At 38.5% G+C, this 15,027-nt stretch overlaps 3 protein-coding genes across 4 annotated transcripts; 1 reads left to right on the forward strand and 2 right to left on the reverse strand.

Moving 5' to 3' along the window:
• Positions 1-8: 8 nt before the first annotated feature.
• On the reverse strand, positions 9-2,658 carry LOC110858051 (ankyrin repeat and BTB/POZ domain-containing protein 1). The gene is made up of 8 exons (XM_022106700.2): positions 2,185-2,658; positions 2,055-2,117; positions 1,774-1,972; positions 1,372-1,687; positions 1,065-1,300; positions 817-975; positions 540-740; positions 9-448 (listed from the first exon to the last, which is right to left on the reverse strand). The coding sequence occupies exons 1-8, from the start codon at positions 2,238-2,240 to the stop codon at positions 242-244; spliced, it is 1,437 nt and encodes a 478-aa protein (XP_021962392.1). The 5' UTR covers positions 2,241-2,658; the 3' UTR covers positions 9-241.
• Positions 2,659-3,250: 592 nt separating this feature from the next.
• LOC110858074 (ras-related protein Rab-7L1) lies at positions 3,251-4,903 on the forward strand. The gene is made up of 5 exons (XM_022106729.2): positions 3,251-3,709; positions 3,796-3,844; positions 3,927-3,999; positions 4,084-4,265; positions 4,340-4,903. Exons 1-5 carry the CDS (start codon positions 3,520-3,522, stop codon positions 4,449-4,451), a joined length of 606 nt encoding a protein of 201 aa, XP_021962421.1. The 5' UTR covers positions 3,251-3,519; the 3' UTR covers positions 4,452-4,903.
• On the reverse strand, positions 4,804-11,584 carry LOC118438389. 2 transcript variants are annotated; one of them, XM_035858550.1, is made up of 8 exons: positions 11,331-11,584; positions 11,104-11,251; positions 8,043-8,957; positions 7,736-7,966; positions 6,508-6,963; positions 6,085-6,216; positions 5,535-5,713; positions 4,804-5,344 (listed from the first exon to the last, which is right to left on the reverse strand). In XM_035858550.1, exons 1-8 carry the CDS (start codon positions 11,435-11,437, stop codon positions 5,233-5,235), a joined length of 2,280 nt encoding a protein of 759 aa, XP_035714443.1. In that variant the 5' UTR covers positions 11,438-11,584; the 3' UTR covers positions 4,804-5,232. The 2 variants fall into 2 exon arrangements, with proteins under 2 accessions (XP_035714443.1, XP_035714442.1); XM_035858549.1 differs by having other exon boundaries at positions 7,736-7,969.
• Positions 11,585-15,027: the final 3,443 nt, after the last annotated feature.

The raw sequence follows: 15,027 nt of genomic DNA on the forward strand, positions 1-15,027 counted from the left end.
TGCATGAATGTCGCTTACGTGTGTGGAGTCACACACACACAGTTATTTATTGTGTGATTACATTATTGTACTCGTATGATTATAGTATTTTGATATTATTGTCGATATATTATAATTAAAGCTCCAAAGAGGAATTTTGTGTATGTATGATTGACAGATATGTCATGAGTACTGAGAATTTTGTATTTCCTACAGGTGAAAGAAGTCCGTACTTGTATTTTCTGGCGGTGGTGTCAAATTTTTAAGCCTCTAGTCCAAGTCTCTCCAACAATTCGTCAATTATTTTCAGTTTTGTTTGGGCATCTTCCAGCTCAGAAAATGTTCCCACCCGGCTTGTGATGTGGTATCGAACATCGTCAATAATAGCAATAGTATCTGTTTCCTGCCGATCTGAAACTTCATGTGCATCAGCAAGGACTAGAGTATGAAATTCTTCGTCCGTTACAATCTGCAATAGGAATGAAATTATATGAGTTTACAGTGGAAAGATAAAAGAAAAAAGTCAAGTCTCAAGCTTATGAATGTTTGGTACTACTTACCAAACTAATATTTTCTGCAATAAATTCTGCACATGAGTCTTCCAACTTTGGTAAAGCGTGAAAACGCGAAATTTTTAGTAACTCAAGGACATTCTCAAGTGACATAAGATTACATAGGAAGGTCCCACAAGACTTTTTGAGACCTGGAAGCAGGTACATTTCAGAAGCCTCCAAAACATCCAAAATCTCATCTTCGTTTGGCTGTTTTGTAAAAATTAAAAATAAGTAAATCCCTACTTTACAATAGAATTGTATATCTTGAAAAAATGCGACTTACTGAAACATGGTTATTGGTGTATATGTAATGGAGAACATTGGCTAGCACCGTTGGTTTAACATTACGTAGAGATACAATGGGAACTCGATTTTGAACAATTTCAGAAAAATGGTCTCGCACTAAAGCGTTGAAATACTCACTTCGACAGCAGATAAATACCTGAATTGAGATAGCACATATTTATACTAATTATTATTTGTTACCATAATCTTGATGTACTAGAAACTGAAATATGTATGCAATTTTACCTTATGGCAATAGAAAAGATGGTCCTCAACTTTTAAGCAAATATCGTGAATGGCGTCAACGGTTTCGTTCTCGTCGTTCATCACGCCTGCACATGACCGTAAATAATAGAATGGACTCGCAAATTGCGCTGGAATTCCTTGACTAAATGTAATTTCAAAATCGAAAGATAGGTCCGAACGAGTTTCCAGACTATCAACAACCAGCGTTGATATTTTTACACGTTTCTTGGACATTTCTGCAATTCATTTGAATAAGTAACAAACATTTTAATTACATTTATTGCCTATTAAGTATGTATAAGCCTACCAAAAAATTCTGCTTCTGCATGCGCAATTTCCAATAATTCCGTCAAACTGGCGACTTTGCACTTCTCTGCTAGCTTACAAATTTCCCTAAAGTTTTCCCGGTCCACTTGCATGCGTCCCGTGTAGGTAAAATTGATAAATTCGCTGAACACCTTTGGGTCAATGGCATTGGTTCTAATCTCCTTGTTCTTCCATTTTCCTTGCAACGTGCTTTGGAAGTATTCACTTCTTGACGCTAGGATACAGCGATGCAGTTTGAACTCTTGGTCACCCAGGAACAAACTGATATCACTGAACTCTTCGGCCTTCAACATTTTCTGCACATTACGACAAGAACATAGCAATTTATTAACACATCTGGTGCATTTCCATAAGTAAAGCTTTACTATTCGACTAATATTACCTCGCAAAATTCGTCAAAGTCGTCCCTCTTGTTGTTGCCCGCGTTGACCAGCTTCGAATCGATGAGAAGCCTTTTAATTTCATTAGTCAAAGCGCCATATAGACATCGTTCCCCATCAAAAGTGTTAGCCTCACATCGGGCGCCATGGGCTAGCAAATATTCAACAACTTCGCGGTGACCACAATGGCAAGCATAATACCTAAACATCAATCAATTAATTGTGATTAATTAATTGGATGATTTGCAGTTCATAAGCTAATTGTTATTGAATATGCACTCACAGCGGTGTAGAATCCCAACAATCCCTGACATTTAAGTCTACCTCTTTCTTTTCAACTAGATACCTGAAATTACGCAGTGAATTTAATGCATGAATATTGAGATAGTCAAAGAAATACAAGGACAACTCACTTGATTCGGGTCAGGTCACCTTTCCGGCAGGACGTGAAAATATTGTCCGCCGGCATTGCAGAGATGAAGCACACGGAAATTTACCCCAAGGACTTTGTAGTCGTCATGAATGACGAAAAGTTGTGAAAATCGAATCGAAACTTTATTTTACTGACGTTTGGCAACTCGCCATGAGGAAACTGCGTGTCGACGAGGATCAGCTGCGAATGCAAATGTGCCAGCAATGGAAACCTTTTGGAGTGAGTAGAAACCATCCCCATTTCGCTCGTAGGAGAAATTGAGACTGCTGCTGGATTCACTAGTTGAGAAAATCTCAATTATTTCCTTTGGTGCTTATGTAAATAATGATAATGATGCTCTTCTCGCTCAATTAAGTTATTTTTTTAAATTTAAATTTTCAAAATTTGACAGAATTTAACAGACTTTGATGACTAAACTAATTGTAAAATGCTGTTGGTGAGAACTTGAGACATGTATAGAAAACTAAATTGTACATTTGTGAAGTGAGTGTTTAATGATTTATCCTAAATAGTGGGTGGTTTGGTAGTCCAATTATAACCGTTGAAAATAAGTCCCTACCTTTTTGCCCTTGTAAAATAAAAATATCCCAAGAAAAATGGTGTAGTGTATGAAAACCAGTTTCTATCCTTCTTCTAAGGGGACCCATGAAGTTGTAATTGAATATAATACATGGATTTGTATGGTTAATAAAACTTCCTTCTAAACACGAGATAATCGCTTATCCCCGAACTATGTGTGCATATTGAACAGAATTTTACGATAATGGTTTCAAATATATTCTGTGCTGAAGGACTATACGTACGTATATTTACCGACGATGTACGGTACGCATACGAATTATGTCCCCGTTTAGGTGACTCGTTCAATTGAGAGCAAAGCAAAGTCGCATAATACAAATGTACTTTTATCTAGTTTATCGGGATGGATGGCTGAATACCTGTTTGTTGTTCGCCATAGACTGCACACCTCGTCGTTAAGTAATGCCTGCATATCGTGTTTACCCGTCCGCCTTAAAGTAATGGGTCCGTATTATGTATTCCAGCTAGAATGAGATGAGGTGTGAATAAGGTCCCCGTGATGATTATTATTATTGCTCATCAGTTGGTGACGACGACATGAATAATTACTAGTGCATGGTTTTATTTCATTACTATTTTACTGTCCACCTCACAAATCATGCCAACACTGCGTTGCACTCGTGTAGAAAAATCAGCAAGCATTAGCAGGGATTTGTAATTGCAATTCTTTTAGTTCACCAGAATCACGTCGTGTTGGTTAATTAACATTTTACGGAAGGAATATTAAGGACTTATCATGAGTGAAAAGCTATTCAAAGTGATCATTATCGGCGATCCGACCGTGGGAAAAACTTCCTTCGTCCAACGCTATGTCCAAGACTCGTTTAAACGGGACTACAAAGGGACAGTGGGGGTGGATTTTGCTCTCAAAATTATAAAATGGTCAGAGAATCAGACTGTGAAGTTACAACTTTGGGACATAGCTGTTAAGTATTTATTTAATTAAAGCTTAAGAAGTTGCGAGATTGTTCTAATGCTTTGTGTATTAATAGCTGCTTATTTACAATTACAGGTCAAGAGAGGTTTGCCTGGATGACGCGAGTCTATTTCAAAGATGCAAAGTATGAAATCCACAAAAACTTATTGAGAATACACAATACATGTATGTATATGCTGCAATTTTGCATTACTTAACAATTACAGCGGATGTGTAATAATGTTCGACTTGAATAACAAAAACTCTTTTCTGAACACTCTCAAGTGGAAAAAGGACGTGGTCAGTACTTAAAAAATAATGAGGTCAAATGATCACCCATATTTAATAAATAGAGTCACTGCATTCATAATTTTCATGTTGAAGGAATCAAAGTGCACACTTCCCGACGGGAGCCCAATTCCCTGCATGCTCTTGGCCAACAAGTGTGACGCTCCAGCCAGAGAAGTCGAACAAATGGAGATTGAAGATTTTTACAAGGAAAATAATTTCATCGGATGGACAGAAACTTCGGCGAAATCGGGGATAATGGTGCACGATTCGATGAGGTGGGTGGCCAAGTTCGGTGATTATCCTTCCTTTTTCGTCCCTGTATAATTTTAAATTGTAATCTGTCACATAGGTTTTTAGTGGAGACGATGCTGCGCCAATCTGATGGATGCAAAATCGAAACCAATGATAACTCATTTAATCTAAAATCCACAGCGCCTGAGAAAAGTTCATGTGGTTGCTAATGTTCAACAATTCTTATTATTTTATTTACGACGTGGATCCGTATTGTATTTCCCATTTGATCCGATCAATCATCAACGCGTAAACAAAGGATCCATAATATTTATGTCAACGTGCAACTGGATCTGGCAACGTGTTCCATGAATCCTTCCCATGCTGCGTAAACAATGTGCTCAAAAAAGATAAGCATATATCATTACAAATTCGGGACGAGTCAGCATACATATGATGCCACTTACTTACAATAATACATATTACTTATGACGATAATATGACAATTAATAATATTACTTACAAATTGATTTAAGAAAATCTTAATTTAATTCTTAAAAAGATTCAAGTCAACCCAAACAATTTTACAAATGTATATATTTTTAATTATCAAATGTATTTAATTTTACAAGGTGCTGTAAACCTAACGATTTCTGATAACAATGAGCACAACCAGAACATATTTATTGAAAATTTTCAACAAGAAGCTTATCACGACTATTCTCGCCAAGTTGAAGAATATCTTTCTATTGCTTACGAGTTTGAACTTGAAATTTTTCAGGTACATTTATTGATTGATTGATTCACTGCGTGCATACAATAGTTTGTTGTATAAAATAGCGAAATGACACCTAAGCAAAGTAATTTTGCACGCCACATCTTCCGCTTTCCTGTAAGCAGTTTATGTAAAAGGTTTTCATGCGGCACTTCCAACACATGCATGCATAAACCAGACAAGTGTCTCCTTAGGTGGTGGAGGTTGAGAAGGGAACGTGAGAAGGGAATTCGCATTCACTTATCAATAATTTCTTGACGTAGGTGCTCACACATTCTCAACAGAGTTGGTTTGAGGGGGTATCGATCCGGGATTTTCTTATTGGCACTTTCTTCATGAACAAAGTATCTACAACAAACACATGTACACAAGTTTTGAAATATTCATGTCCTTCGAAATATGCATGAATCATAACGTATGCAATTATCATTAGCTAATTATTTTTCCTTCTTCTCAAAAGAACAATATTTGCTTTCGCGAAAAAAGAAAGCTCATTTCTTATGTACGAGTAGGTACACGTGTAATCAAATCAACTTACCGAAACTCTTCGCAAAAGTTGTAGCGAAGATGTTCCAACGTTGAGGGGACCGATACCATCAGTGTTTGAGCGATGGAGACATGACGAAACAACATAACGGTTTGTGATGCCCCCAACTGGACACCGTTGTCCCAGAGGAGATTTAATAATTGGGTCATGCTCAGAAGCAAATAGGACTCCTGAAAGATAGGATTAAAGGGGAGTTCTTCATTACTTATGCGGTTTGGCCAATTTAACGGTCAGTCATCATCATTAAATTTCGACGAGTCTCAAATTGGGAAAAAAGTTGGGAAAAGGAAGAAGGGAAAGAAAGAGCAGCTCAAAAAGGTAAAAATGCAGGACATTAGTGGAACTCATTAAGCATGCATGAAGGGCATGGGTCAAATTTTTAAATTGGCAGAGCTGTATAAATAACGTCAAAAATTAAACCTGTCCTTCAAAGTCGGGAGAAAAAAAGCTCTGTTTTTACATTTACCGTAGTTCAATAAATCAATTTCTACAATTTGCTTGTTACTCGTTTAGATTAATGTTTTCTTTTCGCATTGCTCACCAGTGAACAGCTTTGAAGACAAGACATGAACTTGGCCCGCTCCTTATCCTTGGATGAAAAATGCACCGTGGAGAGGATTTCGTGAAGAAGGGCGACGGACGAGTTATGAACCATGCTCACTGCTTTTATTGCCTGTGAGTGAGAAGAGAAAGTAGAATGAAAGTAGAAAAGAATGCACACACAAAGACCACCAACCGATCGGCACCTGCCTGCCTGCCATTACTTACTTACTACACACACTCCTCCCTCCCTTGTCACTCTATTCTACTCTGTCGAAGCTCATAATCAAAAGTCAAGTTCATGTGCATAAGTAGAATACATAACGTCGTTGAAGCTTCTAAATATAATGTTGTGGGAATAGGCGTCGGTTCCATATGGAAGCTTCAAAGACGATAAGCAGTCTGCTTTTATGGGTGGACTAACCTTGGTGTCACATCCAGACAGCCACTGGCCCTCTGCGAACTTCCGTGGGTTACAAACTACCTCTTTCACCACTTTTCTCCTCCCTGTGGCATTAGGCGGCAGGATGGAGAGGGGGCTTCGGAACACGACCCGGGTCAAAGTGAAGGTAATGTCGTGCATGGTGGTGGGTGACCTTTCACCTTCGTTCTGATGAGTAAATGATGATGCTTCCCCCTTGGTGGAGATGTAGTTATTGTTTTTGTACGCAAAATTGTTATTATTGCTGTTGCTGTTTGTGGTCCTCTCGAGAAACCAGGAAGGACCGGTGGCTTCGAGAAGGAGACGAAATATATCCATGAGGACGGTTATGGATGATAATCGATCCACAAAGTAGTCCACATCCTCGTCTTCCTCCATGTCTGAGTAAAAAGTGTACGTTTCCAAGAGTTTCAGTAATTGCATTACCATTGCCCAATCCTGAAATTAGAGAGAAGAAGCCGTATGACATTATTATTTCGTTATTTCCCTTTAGCTCCAATTTCACCAGTTTATTCGTGCAGAAGTTGGCATGATGTATAAATATGTAAATAAATACGTATATATGAGAACTGTCAATCTTATTCTCCATGCATTTTTCTCCAGCAAGGATTTATCCTTGGTTGGTGTCAGTCAGTCAATGCGGTGCAAGCAATGCAAACAATAAGGAATGCTGTATATACTTTTCATGAGGAACTTCACATATGCTGCAAGTTACTGGTGAAATCGCGTGATAAATTTCTAGCAAAGAAAAGTTGAAACCATTTATTGGCTTTGCATTGAGCTGTGTGTTTATGGCAGTGATGAAGCTCGACAAACTCGCCAACTTTTATTTTATGAACTATACAGTCATCGATTACTTGGCTAAACGTTGTTCTCTTGCGAAATGTGAATGACCACAAATAAACCGCAGCTATTTGATACACATATTGTTCCCAGTGTTTTAGCAACTATTATTGCTCATCCAAATAACTCATCGAGATAGCAAAATCGTCCCATGCAAAAATATCGGTCAGTGCCTAATAGACGCCGTCCGTGTATTAATGAAAGCATGTTAAATATTGCAGAGAATGTAGAGATAAATGTGGAAGTTTCCATTATTAAGCAGTGATGCGGCGTTGGCCGGCAGACAGGAATGCATGCAACACTATTAGTGTTGTAGACTATTAGTGTCGCAATAAATTGGTAATAAGTGGTAGTGACTTTTCCATACCTTCCACAACATCCGGGACAACTGTTCATATTTCATTAGGGTTCTGTGCAGTGTTCCAAGTTTGGGGAGCACATCATGAAACGTCAGCACATTTCTTCTACTGCTGCTGATGGTAGGATTGGCAGTATTGCTCAATAAATGGGGCAATTTGGAGAAAACTTTCTCCGTGACACGCAACCCATAGCGGCGATGGTGGTCTTCCCCAATGTCCATGTCCTCTTGCAAGAGCGTCTTCTGAAGAATAAATAGATCATGTAAATAAAATAAAAGACTTGCGGTTTAAGAACAAAATGCTGTTATGGCTCACCAATCGGTTCCTATTCCAAAAGAGGAACAGTTCGTTGAGCAAAACTGAGTTGGGGCGGTACAGGTAAAAGTCGACGGTAACAACGCCTTGATCGGTCACTGGGCTAATGACCAGACTTGGTGGTGGAGGTGGTGATTTATAACTTAACCTCTCTTTTTCCTCGTCATCATCGTCACCAAATACCAAACCCAACATTCTATGCCTCAGTTTTGACAGTTGACTCATGTCGAGAGATCGAGGGCGTCGCGGAGCCCTTTCCTTAACTTTCTCTTCAGAAGAGCCAGTCCAAGAGTTAAGTGGAGATCTTGATGATGGAAATAATGATCTTGACATCGCTTTCTCGCCACCACCTCTCCTCCTTCCCGTCGTGATCCCGCCATCAAGGTCGGAGGCTGACTTACTTTCACTCCAAACCGGTTGGTTCCCCTTCCGGGTGTCACTTTGTTGTGAGGACGCTTTTGTGGTTGACCTCCGACCTGGACGACCTCCAAGGTGCGTGGTGAACGGTGACGAGGAGGATGTCGACCCCGTTGTCACTTCGTGTCTCCTCCTCCTCTCTTGTTCGAGAAGGAGTGGGGGCAGAATGGGAAACACGGGAGGCTCGTAGGCCTGCATCAAACCGGGAGAAAGGCTGACAGAGCCTTCCATGCGGCTTGATTGGCGTGAAAAGTCGGTGAAGCTGGAATCCGAGTCTGGATTTAGAGAAGAGCCGACCAAGGTGAGCGTGGTGGAGGTGGCGGAAATTCGCCCACTATTCGTCGTCGTCCCATTACGCGATGACACTTCCTCTGACCGTGAGGATGCTTTTGTCGATGCTGTTGAGGTATTATTTGTTGGCACGCTGTGCACTTGGACATGTTGGCAAATACACTGCTGCATTTTTCCTCCGTTTAATAAAGCTTTGCGATCCGCCACCTGACAAGAACATCAAAACGTTTCATGTATTTTGGATACAACCCAAATTTAATTGCCGCAGGGAAATTTACTTTACTTCCTGGAGGTGGTTAAATTTGCGAGTTCTAGATATTTCTCGTCATGTTTTCATTCCTTCATCAGAAGATCGAAAATTACAGGTTTTAACTTTATTCACGTCCAAATAAGTGATCGCACCAGTTTTATGATTCTATTGTGTGCACGCATATGAATGTGCATGGCATACAGAGTCAGCACAGCAACAGCGAATAATAAACCGGACATTAAATACCAGGAACCACCAACCAGGCGAATATCCGAATTATTATTGTTGTTCCCACAATTACCCACTGATGCAGCTCGGCTTAACCTTGATTTGACTTTTTAACCTTTCCAAGCCCTTAAGATTATTTATATCACCACACCACTCAGAACCACTGCGTGATGTCAGCAATAGGCAGGAGTCATATTTGTTCAGAGTTGATTACTACTACTACGCATACGACCACACAGTGACGAGGGTGAAAGCAAAGCCATCTGATAAGATTTCACTTCGTTCGCTCTAAGAGCGACTCTGTCTGCATACACTTCTTCTCCACCCCAAACTTAGGATAAGGAGAAAGCAGAGAAAACTCACACGCCAAAAAATCATTAAGGCGACTGTGGTGCTTGGAATGGAAACAGACTTCGCTGGAATGCTATTTTGTACGAACGTTCGTACATGTGCATACATTTATAGACGATGGAGAAAGTTATTGAATCAAAGAGACTCGCAATCTAATTTCCTACTCTCCCACGTAAGCTGGACTTAACCAAAGGTGAGAAAGAGAGACGGAGGGCGTCATTCAATTTCAGACTAATATCTGGCACAGGAAATAAAGACTTGTGTGCCAGAGTAATTATTTTGAGTCATTTCACGTATTCCTTATGGGTTCTAGGTTACTTGGTTAGCCAGTCATCATGGATGGATGGATGGATTGAGCAACTACTTAGCATACTAATATCTCAATGTAAATCTTGCTTTCTCTTTACGTGGGAGACCTCATTTCAATACTTATTTCTGTTTGGCTGACCTCAAAATTTCCAAATGTAATATATTTATTATAGACAGTCACCCCTATGTATGCACATAAGTACTCTGCGTATGTAGCTCAGTCATTGTGACAAGTACGAATAACTACAAATACCAATTTAAGTAATTCGTAAGGTCAAATACAATTGGAGTACATGGCACCGTTTGTGACACTCTAACTCCTTCACTGGATCATAGCACAACTCCCTTGACCAACTTTTCACCACTCACTTTACAAAATAATTTTGTGCATGGCGACTGGACAATAAATATCTGCATGACATATCCGAATTTGATGCTCTCAACGGGAGGGCTTCTAACATAAAGGTGACTCATTCACTCACTCACTCACTTTCTCTGCACAGACGAACCGACGATGAAACCCAGAAAAAAAACTTATTGTGTTTTTGTGCACCAGTTTGATTATGAAAGGGCACCTTTACAAAAATAAGGTCTTAATCCAACAACACCCGCCCGAGTTCACTTTTTCTCTTAAGACCATAAATTGGGCGTGTCACATGAAGAGTTATTATCTCGTTTTTGATGGATGGGAAGCCTAATACCACACCGCCTATTGTCAATCTAATTAGCTCATAATTCACCAAACAGAATTATATTCTGCTATTTCTACAGAGACGAATCAATACATTTATAATGCTACACGAGGCATATTGTAAAAGATGGTGGAAAGGAATGAAGGGAAAGCATGACGTTTTCGATGCCATTGCACTTGACCTGTCCTTCCCAGTCGGAGAAGGTTATCAGATAGGTTTGAATTGTAGGAAAATGCTACGACAAAGAAGAAACAAATGCCGAGGAAATGTTGGTAGTCACGTAATTTTGGAATTAAGAAATCCTATTAAGCAAATGTCATTAAGAGGATTAGTACAAAAGAAATCCATGTAACTCAGTTGCTGTGTCGCACCCAGCGTTCGTTACTGTCCTTTCACAAAAAGTATTTAGCAGCGACTAATGGCAATGCAAATATGTAGAACCAGCCTATTTTGATCTTGATTGTGAACTCCATCATAACTAAATTGACTTTTAAAAATATGCAAGTAAAAATCAATTCCATACCATTTCAATCCCCCTTATGTTTGCCAGGGGAATGGAGAGGAGCACAGTTTTTGGCACATTTTCAGTAAAAATAAGAGCAGTATCCGTCACCACGACCTGGCGAAGGGTAAGGACACCCTTCCTTTCAAGGGCACATGACTCGTAATATCTAAAATTCCAATCAAACCATTAGTACCATGCATACATGCGAATATGTACACTGTAAAACAAAATTAAGCTGCAAGAACCTTGGAAATCCTGCATCAGTGCTCAACTTTCTGAGAAAATTTTCCAGATTTAGATTCCTTTTACCCAATTTCCCAACCCAATTTCCGCAATGTTCCACCTGGTCCATTCTTACTGCATTGCTGAACTTTGCTGGATACCTAGGAAATTTTTTCTCAATCTTGTCCTTTTCCTGTAAAGTTATTAAATAACTTGCTAGCGTTCCTTATCCTCCATGGAGAAAGCACGCGAGCGGAGCTAGTCCGCTCTGAAAAGACCAAGGTGCTCAACTGAGCTCAGGTGAGACGAGTCGGCAGGAATATAAAGAGAAAGCAATCGAGCCATCAGCCAAATTTGCCTAAAGTGAGAGTTCCACTCCTGCTTTCACTGCGGTATCGAGTCTGAAATATGAATGGAATATGAAAGAAAATAATGGTTTCTTACAAGCAAAAATACTCGGGGAGATACTTGTATTCATTTACTACGTATGTATAAAATGTATAAAGTATGTTGTTTAAGAGGCTTTAAATGTGTTAAGTATATAGTGACACATTTATGTATTGGGGCCACCGAGGGTGCAAATTTTGTTTATTTAACTAGTTTATTCATACAATTTGACATTAATAACTCGTCAATAAGAAAGCCAGCATAATAATAATATCTAATACAACAAATTAAAATTAATAATGATTGATTCCAAAAATAGTTTGACAATTTGTCCAGGATTTATGCAGGATTCTGAGTTTGTAGTGTGTAGGTCTTGTCACTGTAGGTTCAATCCGTGTTTATGATGCAGCTTACATTTCTTTTGCATTGTTTGTCAAACAGTGAAAGTGATGTAAGGTACGTTACACTGCACCACTGCCACAGATCGCAAACTCAGCTTACGTGGATTGAGGTGTCAATTGACAAGCTTTGTAGTTTGCTATTAAACAAGTAAAATTGTAATATTTTATGCATGCATGTACTTGTTCTAATGTTGAACAAACAATGAATTTATGTATGTGTATGTTAGGTAGGAAATCCGACTTATTTTTAGTTAGAAAATGGAATGTATTGTTTAGCATATGGATTCTTGTCGATTCGACCTGTAATAAAAGGCAGCCACGGACCAGACCCGAAATACCATCCATTTAATATTTTTGAAGTACAAGGTTGTTGTGTACAAGAGTCAACTGCAAGTCTTAAATTACCTCAAAATGAGAAGAAATTATTTGTATCAGTAATACAAATAATAGTATCATGCACAGTGCACATGTATGTAATTTACTTTTATAAATTAAATCATAAATATAAACCAGTTGCTAGTAATACTAAATTAATCAATTGAATTTAGCTCCGAAATCATTTACACAACCATAAACCTTTATGCTAGGAAACTAGTAGGACACAGTAATTAAAGTAAGTTACATTACGCTCAACATACACACGCTCCGTAGATGTAGAGTAACACACGTGAATTTAGTCTCACACACCCCTTCAAAATTTACTTGTGAATAAAAATATCACCCGTAGTTTATGTATATATTCATCCACATTCAGAAGTAAACGGTTGTCAAACTAATTAATACTCTACCAGCTATGTATTTGCTTGATGTCGACTTTCTTCCATCTTCCCATCCATGAGCTAATATTATATGATGTATGCCAACTATTTTCTTCACCTTTACATTTAACCAATTAAAACAGTCAAACTTTACCAATTAGTGAAATAAAGTTTAAGGAGGTCTACGGAGACTATAAACGTCGTATTGTCTGTATTTGACACATCTATTCATCTAAGTTTTAATTAGTTAAGAAGGGACCGTATATGAATTATGTGGTCGATTTTCTGAGAATTTTGACCTCTACCCCCTGATGTCACCTATATCGTTATGTTATAAGTAAGGATAGGATCCCTTGACCACTACCCTCCTCAAATCAATTGCATGCTTTCTGCAGTTCCTAACTAGAATAGCCAGCACGATATTGCTTTACATTGTATAATTTGCATATACGTATGTACATGTAGACCATCTTTCCAAGCAATCACAAGTCATGACTTGACAAAAAAAGTTTGATTTACTTACATAAACAAAACAGTTTTTGATGAGTTTTGTTGATCAATATTTTCCAATTTCATTGCGTTTTTATCTAGTAAGCTTTTACTTTCTGCATACAATACATATTTTAGCCAATAAAAATCGTTTTATATTTTGTTTGTATATAATTCTTCAAAGGAAATTGTTTGCTTGAGCAAACCGTGACTGTCGTACCCAGACCAGAACTTGAATAATTCTAGGAATTTGCTTAATCAAACAGTAAACATTTATAGGAATTGTCACAGTTTGGTTATGATATGATATGGACTATGCATTCAACATACGCCTTCAGAGAAGTGAATATGGGTCAGATATGGAATCACGTGAGTACTCTAGATCCCGATTTTTTTTTCCATTACTATGGTCTGATTGCTACTTATGTAACTTCGTCAACATCGGAAATATTATCTTTGCTACTTGATTGTAAGTAAACATGGATTTTCATATTCAGAGATTTTTCGTCCCTCTCACCTGGCGCTGTGACCCTAGAAAGTCAGGCAAAGAACTCGCCCGTTAAAAATCAGATGCTGACAACTTAGGGCAAAATTTAAAAAGTTGATGCGTTCGTATGTAAACAATTCATATTAAGTATAAAAAATTAGATCCAAATAAAAAGCACAATAGCGAAAATAGCGATCGATTACGTAATGTTGAAACCCTCTGGGGATATCCTGCTTATTGACGGACGGATAAAACGATCACAATAAGCGGCTGACGCCATAATAATGATGCTCAGAAAATTGGAAATTCAACTTGTCAAAAAATGCATGAATGCAATCTATAGCATCTCTTACACGTCCTCGCAACTTGTGAACATCCATGAGAGAGATAATTATTAGCTCGCCCTGCGTAGCACGAGAGCTATTGAATTCCTCTTGTCCGTCCGTCCGTCTGTCTGTGTGTTCACGAGTTTTTTGCATCAATTGATGCTAATTAATAATCCCCTTGACCATTATAGAATAAATTAGGCGCACCATTGGTATCGAACAATCCGTGGCGCAAATGGTGCGAATTAATTGTGCAAATGGATTGAGAAAGCACTACAATTTTGGAATAAGTAGCACCGTTCGTATTGAACAGTTGGTTATCCAAGCTGATGCGAAACAATTGGATGAGCATCAATTGATACTCACTAGAATGGATCAGGTCCATTTTTTCATAAATTAATAGCACCGTTGGTATCTGACAATCGGAAACACCAAATGATGCGAAAGAATTGGGGGCTTTGATGCATAACGCACGAATAGTGCATACTACTCGGCGGATTTTATTTGACAATTCTGACATAAATTTTTCAAAATTATCGGTGATCGTTGGTAGGTAATTCTGCACCAGTGATGCACAATTTTTGGACTTTCCTCGATGCATAATAATTATTGATCTATGTTGTTTAATATTTCTGCACCATTGGTGCAATGTTGCATAAACATTATTGCTCTACTTTGTTGGATTTTTCTGCACCATTGGTGCATAATTGCCAAAAACTAATGTGTCTATTTTGTTGCATTTTTGTGCACCTTTGGGGCAAGTTACAACCAAATCATTATTACAGGGTGAGCTACTTCTAACGTTACTACAGTTTGCCCCATTTCTTCTGTACCATTAGTGCAATTATATATGAATAGCATGGTTCTATTTT

Source organism: Folsomia candida, unplaced genomic scaffold (assembly GCF_002217175.1).
Source record: "Folsomia candida strain VU population unplaced genomic scaffold, ASM221717v1 Fcan01_Sc020, whole genome shotgun sequence".
NCBI classification, from domain to species: Eukaryota; Metazoa; Arthropoda; class Collembola; order Entomobryomorpha; family Isotomidae; genus Folsomia; species Folsomia candida.